Raw genomic sequence first — 26,374 nt, 5'->3', positions numbered from 1 at the left:
ATCCTATACACCCCTTACTGATGCGAACCCCGTCCCTATAGGGCGATGAGAAGTGGGACTAACGCAGATGGACCCGCTTGACTTGGCGTTACCCCGATCACAGGCTGGTTTTCTTTCATTTTGGATTGTTATGTATTATCTTTTTCCTTTCTCTTGACATACCCAAGGTATCTTGGGCTGATTATGATTTTGTCGATTTAGCTTCTGTATTAGGATGTAAAACTAAAGTTTGGATGACTGACTGACTGATGATTCCGAGACCAGATCCTTGGAGGGAGCCCGAGTCCCTGAGCTCCACATATGTCGGACCATAGCTACAGAGACGGGCAGTCGCAGGTAAAACCAATGAGGTTACGGGAGCCTGAGAAACCCAACCGAGAGGATACCGAAAAAAGTTACACACCTTGTGATTAATGGATGTGAAAGCTATCAAGGTTACGGGAGCCTGAGAAACCTGAATGTGCAAATACCCTTTGAAAAGTGGACAGAGAAAAGTGTGAACATTGTGATTAAGAGCTGTGAAAGCTATCAAGGTTATGGTAGCCTGAGAAACCCGTGGGTGCAAACATCCAATGAAAGGGGGGTCGAGAAAGAGGTATGGACACAATGAACTAAGACTGAGCAAGTAACAGACGGTACAGAGGTCTATTTTGGTTGTTTTCAATAAATCCTAGGAGAATTAATTTAACTGTTTCCTGTTATCAAAGAAACTAACTTGATACAAAGACTAGGAAGAATATCCTGTGTTGTGAAAAAGGAACTTTTGAAAACCCAAGCACATCAAGTATTTTTTGGGCCAAGCGGACACCCTGTTGAGGCTATTGAACAAAGCCTCCCATTTCCCTTTTAGTTGGATGTCTTTTTCTAAAGTGATATGGCCAGTCAATGGATAGGATTCAGACTGAAGAACTTCATTTTGGACTTTAACGGCAACTTTAGTTTTTCTTTTGTTAGGTGGAGAAAACAAAGCGATAGGGCCAATTAGGCGTTTTCTCTCTTTTATTTTCAATAATAACCCTTTGAGAATGGACTGCAATTGTCTGAGTCCCTCTTCTGGTTCACTACACATACCAGGTAAATATGACTTACTTTAAATAGCTGTCTTAGTGGTGAATACGTTGATTTTTGTTTTTAAATTACATAGATTGACCATTCAGGCACCCTTCAAGCACTGTCTTCAGCTATGCCTGTAAACATTGTAACTGTGTAATGGCATTTAAATAATATGTCCCAGATACACTGACCCTACCTGCAGTTCATGCTGTTGATAGCAAGAGGCCCATGCCCTTGCCCCAGCGCCCATACTTGCAGAACCTACTGTTAATGTCCACGTGCCGTGGCCATTGGCCACTGTGCCACACTGTTATCATATGTCCCTAGAGTGATTAAGCCTCTGCCATGTGTGTGGACAGAACTAGAGATGTAATGGCATTGCTCCGTTATTGTGGTATTTCAGAGGCAGGTCACTACTGTATGTGAGAGATGACTTTATGTGTAGTGTAAGGGGGAAAGAAATGGAGATGTAAGTTAGTGGGGGTAAGAAAGGTGATTGACATTAGCAATGATTCCCATCAGAAGAGTTTCAAAGCTAGACTGAACCTTTTCATGCAGCAGGCACACACCCATGCTCTGTGGTCAAGGGTTTAAGAGCTCTTAACGTTTTGAAGCAGGACAATCTCTATGCATTTTAATCCAATTGTAAATCAATGCCTCAATCCTCTGTTAAAAGTAAGGCCTACGCAGTATGTAAATCTGCTAAATTACTTTTTATTAACAATCAACCAACCATACTGAAAATAGAAGATACTCGTTGTGAGCATTAATACCAAATGGACATTTTGAAATGTATTGTTGTGTTTTAGCAGGTATTGTGCATTAATTGAAATAGCTCAATACATTACACCTTTCACAGGGCTGTGCCCTCCTCCTAAGGTATACAGCAAACAGTTATCTTCACCTAGTGATATGTGTGCTTATTATTCTGCGGATCAAATAGTTGAGGTTGATTGTACCTTAGTAATCGACAGACCTAACTTGGTTCTAAGAATGAGAAATCATCTACCAGTATGTTAAAGCAGAATCTATAAATGTATTTTGAAAGTTCCAATATGTTAAATTGCTGTTTTGAATAGTTATACCCAAAGCCATATATTATTGAAAGCCGTGGAAAGCTTGTAGTCCCCTTTAAAGAAACAAATCAGCAGTGGAAACAATAACTAGTACCTATGAGGTCAATTGATTTGGTGGCAATGGGACTAAGGGCATGAGTGTGATGTTTGAATTGAATTAAACGAACACACAACACAATTGCAGTGGTAAACTGGTGCAGGGGGGCAACCTATGAGAGGTGGGGTTAGCAGTTTGACATGAGAATCTCTTACAAGATAGCCTGCAGGCGTACATTTTTGGCTAAAGCAGCATTTCCTACTAGAATATTTTCGTCACATCGACACACCGATTTTTATGGCTTCTATGTGATAATGGCGACTTTTATTTGCTGACCCCTAAAATACTTTCCCCAAATATTCTAGGAGGGCTATCATTTTATATTATAAACTCCAATCCTAGAATATTTGGGGAAAGTGTATGATTTTACTGAGGATGCACTTTTGGGGAAATCTCACCACCTGGCGGCCATTTCCCAGGCAACTTTATCATTGGACACCGTTTTAGAATGCCAGGAACACACAAAACGTTGTATGTCAAAACATGCTGCTCGAAGTTGTAAAAAATGGTAGAAGCTCTACCAGCAGTGTTGACGGGCAGTTTATGAAATGATTATGTTAATTTCTGTTAAATGTCTTGTGCAATTTTTTGCCGTTGATATGTGTTACTTTGCGATATGAAGCTTGTCAGTAAATCTATTCAATTTAATGTTAACATTTCTCTTTGAACCCTTCCACAACAATTTCAGCGGTTATGCATTTTCTTTTTATTGCCCCATATATGACGATATCAGGAATAGTTTTTAAATACCTTTTTTAAGGAGGAGGGTTTTAGGGAATGAAGACCGGTATATTACTGTGTAATATGCAATGGAAAATTATTTAAAAGTTGCTCTGACAATTCGCTCGAGGATTAGTAATGAAAACTGAAAATGTTATTGATGCCTTTAATTGTAATTATTGCATTGATAAATGGCAGATATTGAGCCTGATTTACAAAGCGTTTTTCAATGGAATATCACACTCAAAAATGCTTTTGTAAATCAGGCTCATTGTCTTTTGTGCAATGTATGTCTTTTAGTACATGTATACGTTTGGAGGAATAATGTACTTTTCTGAAATTGCCTTAAATTAACCTGATGTGGCAATTGCATTTAGGTTTTTAGGCCATGATGAACATTTAAGTTGCATTGATAAGTGTTTGTTTTTTGACACAAGACCACAATCATAAAAACTACACGCACCGTTAGCCATCATTGTCTGCAGGTACATGCTCTGTGTGAAATGTAACTGAGGCCACAGGTCCTTCTCTTACCATTTACTGTCAATGTAGCTGCTGTTTTCTGATCTCCAGTGTCACAACTGTAGTCCCCGGCATCTTCGTGCACCAGCTTGTGGATCAGTAACTCTGCCACAGAGCCGGCCTGCTTTATCACATGCTTATCACTGGCACGCAGCAACTTGCAATCTTTGCTCCATTTCACGGGAACATCAGGCTTCGTCAGCTCACAGCGGAGCGTGGCTGTTTCACCTTGTGTGGCTGATGTGTCCTGCAGTTCCTCTTTGAAAAGGGCTGGAAGGGCTAGATGTGGGTAAACAAGTGCTCTGGATTAGCTAGCGTACATTTCCATGTAAATCAGAACACACACACACACACACACACACACACTCACACACAATCACTTCCAAAGATCTGACTTTTCATGAGCCTTGTACACAGAGAAGTGAATGTTTAGCCCATACATAATAGGCACCCCCCTCCCAACTGCCAGATTAGCAAGGCCATGTAAGTTATTACTGATCGGTTCTCATGTAAGCATTCAGCATTATGGCAAACTAATAGTAAGATTATTGTTGCAATATCAGACAACCCTCTCCCCCACCCCCCAGGGTTCTGGTTTGTGTATTGTGCTGATGCTATTCATGCGAAGTTTGTATTGTCAACCAATAGGAAACTCAGAACTGGTCTTAGGTTTTACCAAAAGCTGGATGCCCTTGATGGGGGTCATAGGACCATCAAAGATGATTAAAAGTAGTGCATCCAAAATGTAGGGAGAAAGAAAAAGGGTAAGAGAGTGAGACAGACAGACGAGAAAAAAATGGCATGTGTGTGCCTGCAAGGGTGTAGGCATGTGCAAAAGATAGCGAGAAAGCTTTTAATGTAAACATTGGCGTGGGTGCAGGAACTGTCACACTGTAGCAGTCATGCTCTGAAATACACTTTGCTGGGTAAATGCAGTTGCAACTAAAAGGACAGGGTTAATGTTGTTAAAGGTTCAACATTATGAAAAGGGGGGGGGACCGGAACACAATTCCAGGAGATTAGTATTTATTTATTAATCTGTATGAGAAATTAAGATTCAAGAAAATTAACCAGTAAAAAAGAATGTCCAAAGAAACAGTGGTTTGAGATCTGAGAATTTGAACACCACGTGACTTGACCAACCATATTAGATATCGAAATGGATTTGGCATTAGCACATGAAAAATCAAGTCCTACCAATCACAGTCAGCGTAGCCTTTGTAGTATTGTCTCCTGAGGTGCAGGTGTATTGGCCTGCATCTTCAGCTCTAAGGCTATGCACCAGGAGTTCCGCAGAGAGATCACTCTGCACCATCTCATACTTCCTGCCAGCCTTCAGTGTGACACCTTCTTTTCTCCATTGCACCAAGGCCCCAGCCTTACTTAGCTCACAGCTTAGGCTCGCTGTACTGTCCTCTACAGCTTGAAGGCTTTCCAGCTCCTTTTTAAACTGTGTAGGCAAAGCTAGAAGGTACAATGGTAGTGTTGATTTAGAAACAGGAAAAAAGAACACACGGTTTATGAAAAGCTTGCGAGGAAGGAAGATTATTCATCTGCTAGCCGTTCTCTGTAAAGACAATTGTGGAACTGATTGAACGATTATGGAGTGTGGTACAAGTAATGATGTCACATTTTCAGTAACCTGTAAATCCTATCAAGCAGAGCTGTATCTACACACGTTCCCCCAAGAAACCTGTTATATTCTGCAGACAACGTATGCTATACTGATGCACCCAGGGGAGACTTCCTGTAGGGATTACAAATGACACGATAACATTTTACACACTATGTGAGCCTCAAGGTAATCTTTGCAAAAATATCCAGATTTCAAGATTGGGAGAGGCAATGAACCCATAGATTTTTAGATTTTTCATTTTAAAAATACCTACAATCTTGACACTCTTGAGGTGAGGTGTGCCGGTTAAGGGGATGACTAGTATGATATGCACTGTGCTATTATCAGTCATGGAGTGATAGCGTGACAATAAGTGATGTATTAAGTGGTAGGCAAATACGGTTGTCCACCATGAAGACCGATGTGTATGTGTATGACGCCCCCCCCCCCCCAGGGCTCTAATGTAGAAGTAATTATACTGGACCCTTTCTAACATGTGAGGATCCAATTCAAGTCTACCTTATGAGCCGAAGTTGTAAGTCCAGGGCATCTAATTCATCCCACTATGTTACATGACCTTTGCCCCACAATAATAATGTGATGACAGATCACTGTTACAGCCTGCCTCGGTTAGCCTACAGGCCCAGGCAGTGCGAGCGGAGAAGGCAGTATGTCAGACATGAATCCGATCAGCATCTATTTCCATCCACTTCCCTGGAAGGAATAGTGGAGCGAAGTGTATGGGAGCCACTCTGCGGCACGCACGTGGTGGGAAGACCCTGCCATGCTATGCTAGAAGACTCACCTGCTCATTCATAGTGCGTGCAGCTCTGCAGAACCATACGAATCTTTAGTGATGCAATTTCACAAACGTAAACACAGTGTACATTTTATCCTCAATGGCTTTGACAAAACCGGATGGTTTGGTAACAATAGAATATACTCAGTGAATTTAAGAAATTGTCATTGTACTTCTTACAGAGAGAGAACTTGAACCCGCAGTGATGGGACATGCGTTTTGCATTGTCTCGCTTTTCTACCGGCTTTAGTATTGTAGGTGGGTGGCTTGGCAAGAGGTAAGCATTTTTAACAGCCAGTTGGTGTTTTGTAAAATGCATTCCCATTCCAAAGCACATGTAAGCTAACAGGTAAACGCACTGGCATTTTCTAAATTCTACGGTGATCGATTGGCTGAAGGAAAAGTAGTGGAACTGTGACTGCAGTGGGGGGCAGAGTAGGAAGGAAAGGAGCATTGTGCAACACATTTTCCAAGGGTGACAGAAATGCTGGTTGACAGCCAATTTAGTTGAAATCGATTCGGTGTAACTGATATCCGATGGTAAAGTGGAGAAGCATGCTTTAACTTCACAAAAACCGTTCCAGAATGGTGAAAATGATAGCAAAAAGAAGTGGAGCTGTTAACAGTAAAAAATAAAAGTAGTGGAACACTGCTCCAGACCGTTCCCGCTCACTTCAACCACTGTGAAGGGTTACCATTGGATGTTCACTTCAGGAAGGATTCTTAAACATATATCATTACACTTTGTCAATTGCTGTGTTTACTAAGCCTGGTTAGAAAAACAAATGTCCATCAGAGCATGTTCAACAAGCAGAACATGGTAGCTCAAACAAGAGTTCTAACGGAACAATGGAACTCCATTACTCTTTTGGAACTCTTTTAAAGTTGCAGACTTGGTGAGGCATGGATCAAAATTAAGAACATGGATCAAAATTAAGAAAATGGAGGAGGGAGAGAAATGACACCATTGCTGTGACTTTAAAATGCTGACTTCGCTTTTACTGCACTGTTGGCATTCTAGAGTATGCCGACTACCATTACTGCACCCAAGTGGGGCAGGGGTTGCAGGGGTGTCCCCCGCTTTCCTTGTTCCCAGTAATATGAGTGAAGGGTTGCGGGGGTGTCCATTACGTTAAGCGGAGGATCAGGAAAAAGAAACATTTTTTTAGTGGGATGGACTGACGCCGCAGGGGTACAAGGGAGTCGGCGACACACACAGAACTGCGCTGCGGTAAAGGTAAGTGGGGTGGGCTAATTGGGGGCAGGGGGCAAAAGTGATCTATCTGATCAATGCACTGCACAGTAATTGGCGTCAACACTTTCATGGTGCAGTTACGTGCGGCGCAGTGATGATGTAGATTCGAGAGAAAGAGAGAGGAATGCAGAAACAGCTTTCTAAGTTGTTTCATTCATTGTCCTTGGCGGCAAACTGGTCTGCATGTAACTTTGCAAACCTGGATGCACATTATGGAAATGTAGTCCGCCCCCCTGTCCCACCCTCACCCCAGTATTTTCCACCAGACAGTCTTGACGACTGGCGACTGAAATACCTCTGCTGTGTCAAAGGGGGTCATGTGGAAGTCCCCTCAGAAAGAAGGTATGTATGTCATTTTGCCCTGGTGCAGGAATAGCTGCCTGTGATGCCCCCATGTGATGTGGTTCTCCAGTAGACTCCAGGAGACTCAAGGAAACTTTGTACCCCAAAGAAAACACTGGAGTAAGACCAGTTGGTCTTCTCATGGGCTGTTCTGTCCAGTTTCGGTCTGCTCCGTAATATCGCTATGGTGTAAGGAGCCAAGGGAACCTGGCAGCATCAGCAAATTTGCATGGGGCACCTGCCCATCCAAATGTGGCGTCGCTTGAACACTATGTGCCGGTGGTGTCACTCTGGTGCTCTAAACAAGAAGCACTTCTCCACTGGTGGAGGCCTTCACCAAACAAAACCAGGCTTCTGTAATGACTGCTCACATTGCCAGGCAGCAGGCATGCCTACTTCTGGGTGGTATGGATCACCCATTTGTGGAATGTGGACCAAGATGTCTTTTTTAGGTTTATATCCCTGCCCAACCTCTTATGTGAGATGTACCCGTTCCTTTGGGTAGATAAACACACCAAACAGAGACACAAGTTCAAATGTTACCTCTATATTTAAAGACATTTTTCATTTCACTGTAGTGAATATTTTGGAAAGACAGTTTCGATAAAGCACCACTCCACCAGTACCCTCACTCCGACGTAATTGCAGACTGAAAAATACAGTGGAACACAAATGCACTAATGTAACTGTAAACCAGCCGACAGTTCACTGCTGGCAAGGGACTGTAAAGTGCAGCTAAGTGGATGGTATCACGGTAAGACTGACTCCGTATTTTGCAGACTACCCAACCCATGGGATTCATGTGAAGAACTTCCGCATGGAAATTAGATTATTATAAAGAGTGGATTAAAGGAAGGAAAAACGCATAACAATAATGACAAAGACATTTGGAGCGAACATGCATCAAAAAGATCAGTCCTGCTCAGCCGGGCTCAGTTTCTCTTACTAAAGAGTTATGCTGCTTTCATCTCGTATCTTGTAAGAACATATACACATAGATAGCAACACTGAACAGATCTACAATGGCCCATCCATTCTGCTTACTAAATTCCAATTCTGTAGACCTTTCTTGCTGGCTGGGACTGCTGGGAAGAGAGGCCAAAACATCTGGTGGGTGAAAGGTTGCCTACCCCAACATAACCAAAAGAGGAGGCATTCAAGACACCAAACGAGACAAAGCCAAGGTCAACTTGTCATGCGCCCACAACTATCTATGGGAAGATGAAGGTGACTGACAAAGTGGCCTACAGAGATCTCCGATTCATGCATGTTAGCTTCTACAGCCATTTTTTTCTCTTTGCATTCCGGTGATATATTGCTGAATGTAAAATGGCGAATGTAATAGAACAAGTACAAGGGTGCTAAGAAAAATCCTGAGATGTCGGAAACACTGACACTGGATGTCAGACAATTCGAGTCCTCCGTGCTTGTGTTACCTACAAAGCTGCAGTTTCTCCTCTTCAGATCGAAGCCGCAAATCTAAGAACTACTTTCCAACTTTATGAAAAATAAGGATTCTGCTTAAAAATGTTTTCATTTACAAAACCAAGCATTTGCTTAGGCATTGTTTAGTTTCTGTGTGTCATCAGTGGCTTGACTTGTCTTTGGGTCTCTCGCTGCACTTGCATCTGCCGATTTGACAACTGATCCTCAAGAAAGCTGTCACACAATTCAAGAACTAAGCTTAACAGGTTGTTACGTGTTTGTGAGCTCTGTTCCATGCTATTTCAGTCAACGAACATGCCAATGCATTTAATTCAGCTATCAATGTGCTTGCTACCAGTAGGACACATTATCCAATATTGGTGAGGCCACTCAGCCTTTTGCACTTCGAAGTCCAGCACCATGTCAATCACCTAGTTGAGTTCCAGTACCACTTGTGGTACATAGCGCAGCAAAGTCCTTTTTTGCAGACTCACTTCAGTAAAGGCTAATCACTTACATGCAAAATGTTTCAGAGCACTGAGGAAAAAAGATGGAGACAGAGGGGAAGGAGATTATGGTCATTTCCACACAGAGGGCTAGACTCAAGGTTTCCTGTGACTAGTGTACATGAACTTGGACATAGGAAATTACTTTGCAAGAAATCAATGAAGATGGAGTGCTGGAAACAAGAAGCAGGCTGTAAGTGATGAACTGTTGGGAGGGGCTAGGATTGGGCTGATCAAAATCGGTACTCAGATGAAATGTTAACTAGGCTGAGGGAGCTCAGAGCCAAAAGCTTGATGGAAGAGTAGAGTTTTCAAGCTTTTGCAGAACATAAGTTGGTCTGGTTCCTATTTGAAGTCGATGAGGAGGTTGTCAGAGAGACCCCCCTCCCACCTTGACTGCCAGCCTTCTCCCTTCTGCCTTTTGAGGCCTAAACTTTGGAGGAGTATGTTTTTCTTGGGTGGATGACCGTGGGTGTCTTTTTGCTGTGAATGTATCCGCTTTGCCAGAGAGCACTTGAGACCTTGGCAGTAGGTGGCTTCAGGAATAATGCATACTACTTGGAAAGGAATGCTTTGTTTGATGAGGAGCCAGTGATGTGAATTTATTATGTAATCCTCGGATGAGGTGCGTGCCCAGTTTTGGATGCCTTCGAGTTTTGCACATTTCTTCTTTAAAGAGCCCGATTTAGAACAGTACTAGGAATTGGATGGTCAGTCATTAGCTTTGCAGTTCCAGGGCTGGCAGAAGGTGTCTGAGCGTTTTCATGAAACCACTGCACTGTTCTTGAATGACTTAATAAACAATAAGAGCACTTCTCAAAACAGCATTTCTAAGGAAACATTGAAAATGCATTTTGCCACTTTCTTTATTGTATGAAATGAATACTATGATTTCTGCAAGGTAGTAGAACAAAGGGAATTTGTGCTGGGAAGTGGTGTCTTATGGCTGTTTAAGAAGACGGTGGCATTGTGCGGCATGTCGTATTCGAGAAGTTTTGAATATAAATCGACTTTTCTGCTGCTGTTATCTGGCCACAATTTGGGTTAATGCGAATTATGAAAGTACCTGTGGCGTCTGGTGAAATCAAAGGAAGATCCCTTCCAAAGTTATTTAGTGTGCATGATGAAGACACGAGGCAGATAGGGTTAAACATTCCTCCAAGAATGCTAGTATCTGGGGGATCTTCTAGTGGTGACGCAGAGAAAATGCAGCCAAACGACGCTTGATAGAATCTTCTCAAATCATGTTTCTAAGAAGCAAGATAAAACGCGTAATCGCCATTCCCAAATATTGCAATCCAAACTATATTGTGCCCCCTTATTAATAACACTTAAAGACATTTAGGGCACACATATGAACTGCCCCTTTGCACAAAATACATAACTTTGCTAAATTACATCAAATCTCAATGGCTTCAGTTGGAAGGTGCCCTTAATTCGTGCATTAATTCATTCATTCACATAGGAGTTTTGTCCAGCTCTAAAAATGTTGTCTGTTGGTCACTTCAGAGCGCAAACCTATGAATTTCTTAAGACATAGACTTAATTGTTGAAGTATGCAGGTGCTTTAACTTGGCACTAAGAATTTGAAAGGCTTGATTAATAAAATATCATTTTGAAGCTGCAAGATGAGAATAAGAATCCTGCCTAGTACCGATGATGAAACTGTGCGATCCTGAGCGCATTCATTCATTTTTCTGTGTCTAAGAACCCACCCACAGCCTAAAACTGTCAGAGCTGAGAACCAGGCAGTGCCTGTCATTAAGCGCTAACATGGACGTTTAGGATTAGAATGAGTCACTTACAATGAAAGGAACTGAAATAAAGGCATCAGAGTGGCACACAAAGTGAGGGGAGCATCAACTCACCCTGTCTCCTTCAAAGACTACACAAATGAATGATGCTACTGAGCCCAGCCGGCATTTATACAGTGGGTGCTTTTCATTTCCAAGATTAGGCCACCATGGATGCAATGATACCGGCCACAGAGATGTGGCAGATGTGGGTAAAAGAAGCCGATCGTCCGCCTAGTGTCTATTCAGGTCATCCCAGAGACCTGGGCTAGATAGGCATTAGGAGCAGCAGGTGGCAAGGAGAAACCACAGTTTTAGTCATCGTCGCCAGTTGACAGAATGGTATGATTCTGTACACATCAAACTGTAAACCCGTGCATTGCTTGTTTAGCACCTGTAGACAGAAACTGCAATTCAGTAATCCATTTTTTTCATATTTTGCAAGGAGCAGGAAAAAGAAATGGTGTGAATTGGCAGAGCAGTTGCCAATGGCGTTTGGTTGCGGCGGTACAACATGCTACTGGCTGACTTTCATGATGAACTATCACCTCAATAGACACAACCCACTTTTATGTGCTTGACATCTGGGCGTTTGCATGAGAACAGTTACAGATAAAGGCCCTTCCTCTGTGCTTGCAGGAGTAAACATGGAATGTGAGGGAAATACATTTTCGGACAACTGGAAAGGTGAAGCAAATCCATCCATGAAACACAGTCAGATCGGTTTGAAGCAATCTGCGTATGTCCAACCTCGCACTAGAATTGAAATTCTCAATCAGCCCAGAGATCATCCTCAGAGCTTGAACATCCAGGCACTGCATTAAGCACTGGGTGTTTTTACATGTCAGCCCTATTGATCCATGTATAATGTTTTCTAGGGATGCGCATTTCTCGGACTTTGGAATGTCACACGGCTGAGGATGCTTAACAGGTATGCAGTGGGTCAATTCCCAGAAAGGGGGGAGTTTTAAACCCTAGTAAAATGAAAATCCCACTGCTGTGGCAATAGTGCTGTTCACGAATGTGTTTCATTTTCGAAATTCAAAATTTTAAATAATGTGACGGCTTCAACATTTCAACATAATGACAGCGTTTCAACATACTGAAGCTCAAATGAGTCCAGATTGCTCCTTTATAGGTTTCTAGTGGTTACTGTCTGGCTGAGCGCGAGAAAAGAGGTGACTTAAGGATATCCGCACTACTCAGTCAGAAGAATAAGTAACACGGGCAATGCATTGTGGGCCTCACTTTCATGAAGGCAGAGTTATTACCTCACTTTCTTATATCCCTCTTCGTTAAGCAGTTATAGTTTTAAGGTAAGCTACATGCTCTAGAGATTTCAAAAGTAAGGATTTCCTCATTGTCTCACTTGGCTAGAAAATATAATAGTGAAGCAGCTAACAGCTTTCTCACCACAGCCCCCAAGCAAAAAACATGGCTGTGAAGAAGAGACACTTCTGCTAGATACATGTAATATTGTATGTATCTATCATTCGTCTGAAGGGGTGAATTGAGCTGCAGTGAATCCTACTTCTTTGTGAAATACACATTATAGTAGCAACAAAGGAGTGCTAAACCTAGTGTCATTCCTTTTCACTGGACATCTACATGGCTTGGTTGGGGCTGGAGAAACCCCCCAAAAGTTAACTTGTTAATCACGTAAACTTGCAAATGTAAAATTTTAAAGACCCCAGATGCTAGCCAAATGTATAACAAGAGAGTAAAGTCAGAGGTTAACAAAATACTTCACATAAAAAAGATCAGAATCTTACTATTTAATGGAAGGGTGACCACTGGACACTATGAAAATGTTGCGAAAAATAAACCTGAATAAACACGAAACTACAGGTTCTTTTCTAGCTGGATAACCCAGGATTTTACACCTGCCTCATAAAGCAAAGCATGTCCTATGATTAGCAAGCTGTGGAGAGAAAAGTGTGTTATAGAATATCATCTATATGTCATATTCTTTGATGGCTCGATTTAAAAAGTACCCGGGCGGCACCACGCAATCCAAAATATAAATGATACTTGATTTACTGCCATTGTGACTGTGGAGCTGAAGCACATAGTTCTCCAATACTGTGCAAAACTCATCCATTGGAGCCTTCACACCTATGCCAGGATAAGCGTGCCGTGTTGGGCTTTAAGGATACTGCTGCAAAACAGAACTGTACATTGAATATAATGCTGGAGTTTGAATTTATGTACTGTGGAAGCAGGTGACACGGGCCATTTGATATGGAGGATTTTGTATATTTTATCTACATCACTCATCTGAGCTGGTGTTGTGAAACCAATTTTATTTTATCACTAACCAATTTAGAATAATCACTAGGTTATAGTTTGAAAGAGATAGTTCTTGTTGGTGTATAGTTTGCCACATGTCATGATTCATGTCACTTGCCACCACAGGTGGAGCATGTCTTCCTTGAGACTCTCATTGGCAATCTCTGTACATGGTTTACCTTTCACCATCAAGCTCACTGAGGTTTTCTGATTGCCAGCTTCAAAGGTCACGGTACCAGAGTCCTTCAAGGAAAGCTGCTTCAAGGTCAACCTGTGATATCCACCCGGCTCAGACCGGATCTCGTTTAGTTCATTGGTATGCAGAGGTGTTTTATCCAAAAACCACTTTACATTGCTGTAATTTGCCGGAGAGATTCTGCATGTAAAATTGGCAGATTCCCCTTCCATAACATCCATGTCTTCGAGATCCTCAATTACTAGGACTTTCTGGCCTAAAAGGAACATAAAGATATCAAACAGCTGGGCTTGCAAGCTAGCCGGAAAATTGCTGTCGTTAGTAAAAAAAAAAAGAGGGAGCGATCCAATGACGAATTCCGGAAATTTCTTTAACAGAGCAGTCAGCGATTATTCTTCAAATGTGAATGTAAGAAAGATATTGCGGGTTTCGAGGACATGCCTTAAAATATCATTCTCATTAAGAAACGCAAAAAAAGTGAAAACGTCATGAAAATGCACTTCTCCCCCATGAACATTGATATAAGAAGATCGGTAACGTACAACATGAAACTGAAAACATGAAACTGAATCAACTTAGCTAACAGTGCACTAACATTTCCACAGTTTGCAACACATGACGCTACTTACAAATCAACATTGACATTGACAAGGAGCAGAATGTGACCTGAGTTTGTCCAATTAGAGGTGGAAGAGAACTTAGGGCTTGGAAGCATGCCATAACCAAGGGAGAGAGTGATGGCCAAGATGTGAGAGGGAAAAGTCGGGTGGTTGGTAGGTAGAGGTATCCGTTTTGGGGAATGAGATGCAGTTCCAAACCCCCCCCCCCCTTTCTGATGTTACAATGGCAGGAGAGTGCATTGGGAGCAAGGCGGGCTAGTAAAGGCGAAACACTTTAATCATGCCACTTGAGGATAAGAAAATTAGGATTGCATGCTGAGTGTAAATTCCAACTGGAATGTGAGCATGTGATAACTGCTCTACTATTGATTGAAAAGGAGGCGGTCACTGGTGCTCAGACCTCCACCCTCCCTTACAGGGTCCAGATGAATGCTTTACATGTTTCATGGATTTGGTTTAGAGATGATCTACCACAGTATGTAATAAAATAATGTTCAGGAAACAATCCACTCGCTTAAGGCACACTTTAGGTCAAGTAGTACCAAACAATGAAATTGTTTTGAATCCATTATTGACAATGTCCAGTCCAGCCTGCTTAAGCTGTTTGGTTGCAAAACCAAAAACTGTTTCCGCCCCAATTAAAGATTATACTGTGTCTGGGCTACGGACCATATGGGTTACTTCAAGTTAGACTTTGAAGGAAACCCTCAATTTGTTAGAAGATAATGATTATATCACTTTTAGAAAGAACACTTCAATCTGTGTAGCTCCAAAGTCAGATAAAAGCCATCACCACAGTCTGAAACAGGGCTCCTTCATGCAGTACACCCACAATACAATTATGTTTATATTCCGTTCTACAAGAATTGCTAGGTAAAATAAAATCATAATTCTACATTCAAAGTATCAGTGGGTTATGAAAAATATTTCTGGCCGGCACATTAGATGCGCATGATGGTGTTTATGGTGAAAAATAATCTGTCATACTTAAAAGATTTAAAAAAGGGTAACAGCCTTATTTTAAATGAGGTGGGGTGTTAAATGGAGACGTTAAAGCGGGGCATAATGCTTTACTGCCTCTATTTAACATCCCGCCTCATTTTCCAGCTGTGTTGAGACAGAGCAGGGGCAAAGAGCAGAGATACGATATGCCTCCGCCTCCTCATTCTCATCAGTGCATTACGTAGTACGCCTGCATATGATTTTCATGCAGGCGCATAATGAATGGATTCCTGTGGAACAGGCAGATTCCATAGGAATCCATTAGTAAATGCTGCCTGCAAAGCATATTTGCAGGCAGCATTTGCATTTCCAAGAGACAGACTGGACCTGTCCACTCCACCTTGTGGACATTTAAAACTGCACGCAGAGGCTCCCACTCCCCCTCGGCACATAAGTGCTAATGTTGGCGGTTCCCTGCAAGTAATTATACATTTTTGAAAATAACCTTATACGGTGCTGTAGCGCAAGGAAAATGTTTAGGAGGAAGGTTAACTTTATTCTAAGAGTGTAAGAGCTTTTAGGCAAAATGTAAATTATTTTTAGTTAATGAAATTGAGAAATTATGTTAATTATTTCAAAGAAAGTTTCCGGTGAAAATTACTGTAAAGAAGTCCCACAAAAAACAAATGAGCATTCATTTTTATCAGAAAGAAATGGAAACTCAATGTATATCTCTTCATTTGCTGCTATAATCTATAGAAAAAGTAAATTTCTATATTTAATTGTCAGCAACATATGTGGGAAAATCCATGTGAAGAGTTGCTAATTAGTATACAGCAAAACATGGTCTGCCAATTTTTCCCAGCAAAGTAAGTTGAACATCAGGCTAATAGTTTTCATTTAGTTTGCTGAGGAAATATCCAGAAACAAGCCCTTTGCTGAATATTTTAATAGTCATGTTGCAGGTTTTGAGAAACACAAAGCATATTTTTGTGAAATTCTTTTCTCTGCAAATGTACTGAATAAATGTTAATGTCTGGAAAAGTCACCAGTTTCTTGAAATGTGTGGAATTTAGTGCATAATTTCAAGAAATTGGAAAACCTGAAATGGCTCCATATCACACACCTGTACTTTAAACTCAGCCATGTTTACTCAAGTGCTGAATTCATTTTGCTTACAATAATTAACACAAGATATCCTATCCTTTGTCTAGCATCCTGGTAATAGGAGTACTTTGATCTTATGTACATTTGTTTCATGAATACTCGGAATGTAGCTCCAAAAAAAAGGAGTTGCATTAATGACAGGCAATGTTCAAGGCAATCTTGACAGCAATGTATATGGCGCATACCTTCTACAGACAGCTTCCCATGTGACTGGGCATCCCCAATGTCACAAGTGTACGTATCGCTGTCGTTCTTCTCCAGCTCGTTTACAGTCAGGCTCAAGACTGCCCCCACCTGGCTCAGTTCATGTTTCTTGGTTGACTGCAGCTCCACAATACCCTTTCGCCAGGTCACAGCTCGGGCAGGCTTCTCTGTTTCACATTCAAATTTAGCCAAGCCTTTCTCTTTCCCTTTCACATCTGACAGCTCTTTGACGAATCGATTAACTGTTTCTGGAAATGGGAAAGTAAACTGTGTTAGGACTCTGCAGAGACCAACAAAAAATTATGGGCGGCACTCCTCCTGGATTTTAAGTACAAATCCATTTGATCAAGTCTTCACAAAAACAACACATTTTACTTAAGAATGAGTAATAATTGCAAACTAGGAAGTGACAATTCCCTAGCTAGGAGTAGTTAATTAACTCCAGATTGGTACTGTGAAATACTGTCCTAACTGGATCCCATCCAATCCAACGTTCTATACATACCAAAAAATAAAGCTATGTCCCTGGCTGAAGAAAATCTTCAATACAACGTGTATCGGGCAATAACATTGCTCCGGTAAGCAGCCCAGTTCAGCTCCCTGATTCTTAAGGTAAAAGTCGGTCGGGGACAGCCATGTTTTTAAAGGGGAAGACAAAAGGTAAAAACCTGGGAGAACTGGACTGCTGAACACTGGTGTAAGATGGCACACAAAGTCCTCCATATTGAAATGCCAGTTTTAAGGGGGATAGTTATATAAAGTCAACTCCTGATAATACTAATTAAAAGGGAATATATACAGCAGTCACACTTTTTATATTAAATAATTAACCTCCAACATCCTCCAAACCCCAAATTTGCGGTATAGTACCTATAAAAAACATGACAAATTACCATTTATTCAAAATAAGCATATACATCGCTGGAGATGAAATTGAAAGAAAAGGAAAGGGGAAGGACATTTGAACGAGCCTTTGATGGAATCAGGAAAACAAATGTATAGATATATAACAAATGATGGAAAAGAGATAGACTGAAACCAAGTGAAGCTGAGGGATAGATAGCATGATTGCAATAAATCCTTGTTATAGGGAGAAAGATCATTCAAGCAATGTAATGAAAAAATGTAAGTATCTTTAATGAAACATACAAAAGGATAGCTGAATTGTAAAAGTGTGTTTTGAAAATTATGAAAAAGACATGTAAATCGCTATCAATGTTAAGGCCCCCGGGACTGGAATCTTTAGGCAGTACCCCCATGTCATTATGGTGTGCATCACAATTGATGATCTAACGCTACGTCTTTAAACAGGGGCCCAACTTTTTGAACAGCAAAAAGTGTCATATATTTTGGGTCTTATGATGCTAAAATGTAATAGTATGGGATAGCACAAATCAATAGTGTGCGTACCTGGAACATGTTCTCATATGTATATTTTTAACATTGCGATGATAGAAGAAAAATATGCTGATTCAAATGCACATGTAATCATATAGACCACACATGAAGTTAGGCAATTGATCATGCCATGTATTTTATAATCCTTGGAGTTCTCTTAGAGGGATTGAGTTTTCGTTAAATCGATGTGATCACTCCGCCGCCCGGAATGTCGACGGAAATTACGGCACGGCGACCAAATAGATCACTTTGCCCGCATCCCCCGGCCTGCATTTCCCTCCCCGATCCCTGCACCCCTCCACCCCACTTACCTTTACGGCGGCACACTTCTGTGTGCACCACCTATACCCTGCTATCCCTGCAGCGTCAGTTCCTCCCACTAACATGGGTCAGAGCTGACGCCGCAGGGTGCTTTTCATTTCTTTTTACTTTCTTGTCCCCCGCTTACCACAATGACACCCCTGCAACCCTGACTCCTGTTACTGCACCCAAGGAGAGTGGGAGACACCCCTGCAACCCCAGCTCTGCTTGGGCGCAGTAATGGGAGTCAGTATTTTATGCGTCCCCAAAGTCGCAGTGACTGCGGGGGCGCAGTCATAATGGCGACATTTTAGAACAATTCCTTTTCGTTTTGGTCTACATAATGCAGAAATTACATTTAAGGGAACAAAATAATTGTTTAGTGTTCCAGGAAGAAATTTCCCCAGAGTCTCTAGAATGGCCCTTGAATACACCAGGTCCAGAAGTATTGCTTATGGTAGGAAATTTGCGATAGCTGGAAAGGGACATGGGGAAAGAACCTGCAACCATAAAGCAAAGACTATATTTGGAAAGAATTTTTGAAATCACTTGATGTTGTTTGTTCCCTCGACAAAGTAACAGTTTGAGCATCTGGCCCAATATGGGCACTATGACAGTCTAATCCTGGGAAAATGTGGGGCAAGATGCTGTTCATGATTAGACAGCCCTTGCCAGTTTGAATGGTGCAGATCCTTACCATTGGTGGGCTGGGGGCGAGCCTGGCTCAAATTTAGGATAAAAGGGGAAGTCCTGCAGACATTCCAGACCCCTACCAAGAACTGCAGACAGCTGAAGACCCGAGGACAACCACTGAAGAAATCCAGAATTGCGTTCAGCCAAGTGCCGGTAAAGCCCTGTTTCTCAACATCAATTTGCTAAGACCCTTGTCTGTGCTTTAACCCTTAGGCATACGGGACAATCCAGTCTGGATCCCTGCATGAAGATCCTGTCCTCAGAAGCCTTCTGAAGCATCCCAGAACAATCCAGTGGGCTGATACGAGTCATCTAGGGTGTCTTCGGTACACTGGTTTCCAGAGCGAGATTTGGCTTTAAACTTTGCAGGTCGCCAGCTTGGGGCCCAAGACCAATTCTTCTGCAGCTGCTGCCATCCACAAAGAAAAGGGGCCTTTCTGAAGCACAGTCTCTGTCACCGCTAAGTGTCACCTGCCATCCTTGATTAGGGTGTTCTTTGCTGTTGCTCATCTCAGCCAAGCCCTGTGAGTTTCCTGTCATCATGGAATCTGTGGTGGTCAATGTCTTGATGGCCTGGGTTGACGGGCTTCATAGTTGCAGGAACCGTTTCATTGGAGCAATGAACTGCTGCCTACCCTGACCCAAACCCGCATCCCCTTTCCCCATGCAATGGAAGCATAAACTGAAATGTGTCCAACAAACCTAGGGATGGTTACTTTGTGAATCAGAGTAAGGTGGGGAAGTGTGCATACCTGTTTCCACCCACCTCCCGCCAAAAGGTTGTACAGGCGTAAAGTCCTCACCTTAACTCTCCCTTGCCTGGTTGTGATCGGTGGAGTTTAGCTCAGGAATCCCCCTGTGCTTCCGGTAGAGTGTTAGGATTCGGAGAGTGCCCCGAATCAACTGAACCTATCTTTGTTTTCTTCATCGATGGATCAATTGCCTACCTGTTGGCTACAACAGATGCCTACCTGGGACTTTTGACTCTTTGAGGCACTATGCCAATTTACCTCAGCAGGGAAGGATTTCTAAAGTGTTGGGGGCCTTATTTTATAAGCCAGGGAAAGTGTTTCCATTGCGTTTTCATTGCGTTTCTGTTTTTACATCACTTTACTGCCTGCAGTCTTCTCTTTATTGCCAAACAATTTTTACCGTTTTCACGGTAACGTGTGGGTGATTTGTAGTGAGATTGCAAACTGTGTTTCTGTGTGTGGTGTGTGTGCTCTGCTACACTATCTTGATTGAGTTTGGCTAGGCCTAAGTGTTAACTGCCCTGTTCACTAACTAGGGCAATATCTTAGAACTCCCTCATGGCTGGTTCTGAAAATCCATCCCATGCACTTGCACGTTCTCAATGTCACTGGGCCTAGTAACATTGTTGTTTTGTTCTCCACTGTTCCCCTCCCTTGCCTTGTCGCGCTATGAAACACTTGTGTACGAACGCGTTACAAATAAAATATCATATCATATCATAACAGATGGGTTTTGTACATTATTAAATGATGTGTATGACTGCTTGAGGGAGAAATGTTGGGTGATTCCTAAACACCACATTACCCCTACGGAAAACCATTAGTAGGTTCTTTTAAGGAGAAATTCTGAAGTTTGCTAACTCTACAAGCTGAAGTTACCACAATTAAAAATGCATTTTTCCAGGAAACTATCACAGATTAACTGAAGCCACTGACTCAAACAGTTTGTGGTCAAGCGCATTTAGAAATACGTTGAGGGCTCAATGCATTAGGATTCTTTAACTGGTGGGAAGAGAACAATGACTCCTTGAAATGGACTCTTCACAGCTGGATTACATATGACCTATTGTCCAAAAGATATGAACGGCAAGAATCATTATTTTTGCCTGATATGACTGGATCTAAACAAATCAGAAAACATCATCCACTTTACACTGGAGAGAACTCATATTTTTTTCGAAAGCCCAATGCCAAAATCTTCTAAAGTAACTTCTATATTGCTTACAAGTTCAATCCTTTCTTCTCGCCCAGTTTATCTTTATCTTGTCTTCCAGAGGCTAAACTAACCATGAGTTAAATCCTGCTGTACCATGCTCTAATCCCTGTTGTTGGAACAGTACATCTGATCTTGTTAACCAATTCCTCTAAGATTTGACTGACAGATGGGAGTTTCGAGAACCAATACAGGTTTTGTCAATCTGTCCCTACCAATATCAGCGGCCATGACCTGGAATATCTGAACGTATGCAGGACCTTCACCAGAATAACTGCCTCATCGGAGGAGGACAGCACCACCCATTAAATCCTTCCCTAGTCCCATGAGATGCAAAGGAGCATTTCCTGTTGTCCTGAGCTCCAATGAGGCCCTCTGACAGTGAGATACAATGTGTGAACATTTGCTTTAGTACAGTACCTGGGGATGCAAAGTCCACTTGTGTCGTGTGTGGACTTTGCATCCCCAGGTACTGTACGGAAAGTGTGTGTGTGTGTGTGTGTGTGTGTGTGTGTGCGTGCGCGCACGCGCGCGCGCGCTTGAGTGTTTAATCTGTCAACACTTATTCAGTTCTATAGCTACAGAGATAATTTGCAAAAGGGGATTAATTTCCACCATGCTTGTTGACACAGAACATTGAATTAGAGTTCTTGGTTCTGATCAACACTCTGTAAGTCTGAATGAATCACAGAAAAGCTCAAAACAGTAGGCAAATAGCTTTCATTTCTGTGGCAGTTATGTGTTTTTCATTGTTTCTCCTCAACCATACAGAGATTGATCTGTTCTCAGTAAAATGGTCTGGGTTTAGGTCACTGAAAGATACTCTGATTCAAAGATTGGAATCAAATGCCATTAGGGGGTTCAGTGAAAATTTCTTGAGGGACAGGCAACAATTAAATCTGGGGTTGTAAAACTTGATTTCAATTTGCTGGTAGATGGAGCAAAGTGTGGCTTATGCTCATCCATGCAGACACACCTACTAGGACATGTAAAGATGTGCACCCCAAGGATCTCTGATATTATATTGCTGGAAGTACAATTCTTTTGAAGATGTAGGTGCAACTGCATAATATAGCTGCACAGCATTCCGCTGTTCGAACAGCTCTGCCGTAATAGTGGCTATTTCTTCTCATTGACTGAAAGGCCGGCTGCAGGGATGCACAACTCTGGGCATCGAGGGCTGCAATAAGGTGATATAAATGTGCATAGAGTTGATTTAAGTGAGAAATAATATCTGTATTAACTGGTTTACCTGAAAACCTAATCATTTAGTGGGCTTGAGGGCCAACGTTGTGCACCGCTGGCCTTGCAAAAACGTGAGAGATATCAAAGTCTGCGTTGTAGTGCTACTAACCACTCCAAGAGCGTTGGGTTCTTTTCAACTGATCATCCTAATATGAGTACATTTGAATCCAACCCAGATGAAGATGAACAGCTGCCATTTCCTTTGGAAAAACATGTGCACCCTGCTTAATCTGTAAAGAAGCACCCAGTGTTGATAATGTTGTTCTCCTGCAGAGCAGAGGATGAGTTTACAGTGTAACACAAAAATGAGAATGTAAGGAAAGGTTTGGAGTTTGGTAGGCGGAACTCCCTCACTCCTGCGCACTCCTATTTTTGGTTTGGTACTTTATTACGACCTGCAGCCTAGTTCTTGTTTGTCAGAGAACCAACTCCAGGGTTCCTGTTTGTGAAGACAGTCTGTGGGATATGGACAAACTATGGAACTATAGGCGCTGGTAGGGTATAGTAGTCCTATGTCCGTTGGTTTCAGCAGAAATTGTAGGTGAAGGATGAGGCAGATTAGTTTTATATTTAACACGTGATTTGTTTTATTTCTATTAGTTAAACAGCACTAATACAATTCTTAGCCAGTTTCAACATATTGATAGCTTTACACAGCCACAGCCCTATTAGTTGAACAGTACTAAAAAAATTCTTAGTCAGTTTCAACACATTGATAGCTTTACACAGCCACAGCCGACGCGCGTTTCAACCTTAGTCTTTATCAAGGCTGGTGGTTTTGTGAATTGGTGGTGCAGTTATGTGGTGTACCCATTGTAGTGACAAAAAATGAGGTCAATGCGTTATGTACATTTTTGCATTTGTTCAAAACACCCGTTAACATAGCATTTTACCAAATTTAGAAATCCCAAGTGTATTGTGAAACCCATGCGAGGTGATTAGTCATGTGTGTTGGCAATAAGTGTTAGTGACATGTCAGTTAGTTATAACAACAATAACATATCCATATATTCATAGGTCATGGAATGACAGGTTGGTAATTTCAATTTAGAGACAAACAAGGACATGGTACCAAGGAAAGAAGAAAAGAGAGACGGTTGTTAGTCGGTTGGGGGATATTGTATAAAGGCAGGGATGCCCTGGGATAAAGTGGGCAAGGAGGAGGTAAAGGTATCTTACCCTTTGAGTAGTGTCATATGCTTCAAGAGATTGGTGTGCTGGTCCTACCCATGTTGGGGTGCCAGAGGACTGGTTAGTCAAGCTAGAGAGAAGAAACATATGGTTGAATGGAGGTGAAGTGGAAAACCATTAGTAGGTTAGAGGTATAAGTGAAAGTTAGCAAATTAAGGTTTCTAGGAATCTCGTTACGGGTGGCGGATTATTTTATTGGGGTGGTTGGGCCAGATAGGTTAGTTTGGTAAAGGAGGAATGGAAGGACTGTTGTCTATATTAGTAAACAGGTTGTGATGTGTTGGTGTTGGGAGGCGTATGTCAAGATAAACGGCCGGGTGGGAGAGACGCGGTTGCGTGAGGAATTATTGTCAGCAGCTAGATTTTGGATGGAGCGTGTTAAAATGGGTGCTGGCGGTTAATAATGCGGCCGGGTGAGAGGGACGCGGTTGCTTATTATGGGCTCCAAAACAATGATGGAGCTACTACTTGAAGCATATGACACTACTCAAAGGGTAAGATACCTTTACCTCCTCCTTGCCCACTTTATCCCAGGGCATCCCTGCCTTTATACAATATCCCCCAACCGACTAACAACCGTCTCTCTTTTCTTCTTTCCTTGGTACCATGTCCTTGTTTGTCTCTAAATTGAAATTACCAACCTGTCATTCCATGACCTATGAATATATGGATATGTTATTATTGTTATAACTAACTGACATGTCACTAACACTTATTGCCAACACACATGACTAATCACCTCGCATGGGTTTCACAATACACTTGGGATTTCTAAATTTGGTAAAATGCTATGTTAACGGGTGTTTTGAACAAATGCAAAAATGTACATAACGCATTGACCTCATTTTTTGTCACTACAATGGGTACACCACATAACTGCACCACCAATTCACAAAACCACCAGCCTTGATAAAGACTAAGGTTGAAACGCGCGTCGGCTGTGGCTGTGTAAAGCTATCAATGTGTTGAAACTGACTAAGAATTTTTTTAGTACTGTTCAACTAATAGGGCTGTGGCTGTGTAAAGCTATCAATATGTTGAAACTGGCTAAGAATTGTATTAGTGCTGTTTAACTAATAGAAATAAAACAAATCACGTGTTAAATATAAAACTAATCTGCCTCATCCTTCACCTACAATTTCTGCTGAAACCAACGGACATAGGACTACTATACCCTACCAGCGCCTATAGTTCCATAGTTTGTCCATATCCCACAAAAATGAGAATGTATAACTATGCAAGCTTAAGGTGACCTACACAGAGACATTCCCCACTGGAAAAAAGGCCAAATGTTGTGTGGGAATCCCCATCCTGAAGTTCTTGAAGTTTGAAAAATAACTAAAGAACCTGTACTAAAACCTGAGGGAGATCTCTGATGGAAGCATAGATCCATCACATGCATTTGCATCAATTTTGGTAGCGCATCCCAGAGGTTGGTTGAGAAATGAGAGGTGATGAAGGGGGCGACAGTGGAAGAGGAAGGTCCGCAGAATGGTCAGACATCCTTGGTTATCTGATAATCTTCAGCAACTGGTCTGTGGTGTGCTGGGATTAGTAGCCAGTCAGGTTTTGGCTTCGGATTGGAGGATGTGACACTAAGCTAGAAGCCCTTGAAAGTTTTGTTGTGCTTTCTTCCCTATCAATCTGTCTTATACAGTGCCCTTGACTGGAAGACATGAAAGGCCTGCTAAGACTTTGAGCCATGTCCTTTTTGTATATTATTAATGTGGTAAATGTCAGCTTTGGTTACGATAACCACAAGAGATATGGCAGTCAATGCACTTGTTTTGATTTATGCATGTTCCTCATTCTCATGTTCCTCATTCCCCCCTCGGCATCTCTTATTTCCTCCTCTTACACTACACCTGATTAAAAAAAGACAAAGCCTGGAACAAATCACGAAATGCCTCCAGCATGTTCGATCAAGTGCAATTACGATTCATAAAAATGTGCTCCAAGGAATCTCAAAGATACTCCAAGTATCTATAGGTTTACTCCAATTTTAAGCTTTGTGAATCAATCATGTATAAGGAAGCAATAGCAAATCTGAGATGCTCACAGACATCTCAGATTTGTTTCAGGGCAAATCGTTGAGAATCACGCACTTTGTTTTCTCATTTTAATGCAATGTGACAACCGAGAAAGCCAAATATGGAGTACATATTCCAAAGGGGGTGAATTACACAATGTCTGGAAGCATTACATATTAAATGTTGGACTAAGGTACATGCCCCCATCTAAGAGGCCTCTAAGAGGAATTTCATGATGGGGAATATATCCAGTTCCCTTGCTTGCGGGCCACTGTGTCAGAGGGAGCATAGAGGGATAGGTGTGAGGACTCATCATGTAAGGGACATAGTCAAAGAGTACAAGTCAGAACGCAACTGGCACTGTCGCGCAGAAAGAATATCCTTCCAATTGTTTAAATTTTTTATGACACTTTTGGTATTTTTGTTGCTACATCTTGCTAAATTTGAAAAATGTGGAAGGATAATCATTTGGCGTGACAGCGCTCATTGAATTCTGACTTGTATTGACTATGTCCCATACACGCTGAGCCCTCACACCTATCTCTCTAGGTGGGCTTCCTCATCTATGTTAATAAGGGCTGGGGGCGAGCCAGTTACATGTCAGGTAGTGCAAGATGCAGATGACATTTCCCAGGCCTTTTTGGAGAACTTGATTATTAGGAAATCTCTCAAATAACATTATGGGCTAGTCTGTCTAACAGGGAAATTTTAAGAGGACAGAGGGCGATAAAGAGCATTGTATCTGCTGGTATTGTTGGATGCAGGGTTGACAAATGACAGTCATAGAAAAAGCCACAGAGGCTTGGATCCTCTAGTGTAATAGGAAACAGCAAGGTAAGTGGACGTGGATTGAGACTTGGTGGAATTGAGTGACTATCCAACAGGCAAGTGCTTTTATAGCGCTTGTAGGGTTTGGGCAGGTTCAGCCACA

At 41.9% G+C, this 26,374-nt stretch overlaps 1 protein-coding gene across 12 annotated transcripts in view; it reads right to left on the bottom strand.

Annotated features, from left to right (window-relative positions):
- Nucleotides 1-26,374, bottom strand: part of OBSCN (obscurin, cytoskeletal calmodulin and titin-interacting RhoGEF) — a 3,169,051-nt gene that overhangs the window by 1,949,195 nt on the left and 1,193,482 nt on the right. For 11 of the 12 annotated variants that reach the window (XM_069647058.1, XM_069647065.1, XM_069647061.1 and 8 more), the window contains 4 exons: nucleotides 16,603-16,869; nucleotides 13,672-13,944; nucleotides 4,666-4,932; nucleotides 3,481-3,747 (listed from right to left, as the gene is read on the bottom strand). In XM_069647058.1, the coding sequence (XP_069503159.1) occupies nucleotides 3,481-3,747; nucleotides 4,666-4,932; nucleotides 13,672-13,944; nucleotides 16,603-16,869 (1,074 nt within the window). The remainder of the gene's footprint in view (nucleotides 1-3,480; nucleotides 3,748-4,665; nucleotides 4,933-13,671; nucleotides 13,945-16,602; nucleotides 16,870-26,374) is intronic. The other variant, XM_069647062.1, reaches the window with a different exon arrangement.

The sequence above is a fragment of the Ambystoma mexicanum genome, chromosome 2q, assembly GCF_040938575.1.
Source record: "Ambystoma mexicanum isolate Mex_15411 chromosome 2q, UKY_AmexF1_1, whole genome shotgun sequence".
NCBI lineage: Eukaryota > Metazoa > Chordata > Amphibia > Caudata > Ambystomatidae > Ambystoma > Ambystoma mexicanum.
The sequence above is the reverse complement of the archived record's forward strand: the minus strand, read 5'-3'. Positions and strand labels throughout refer to the sequence as shown.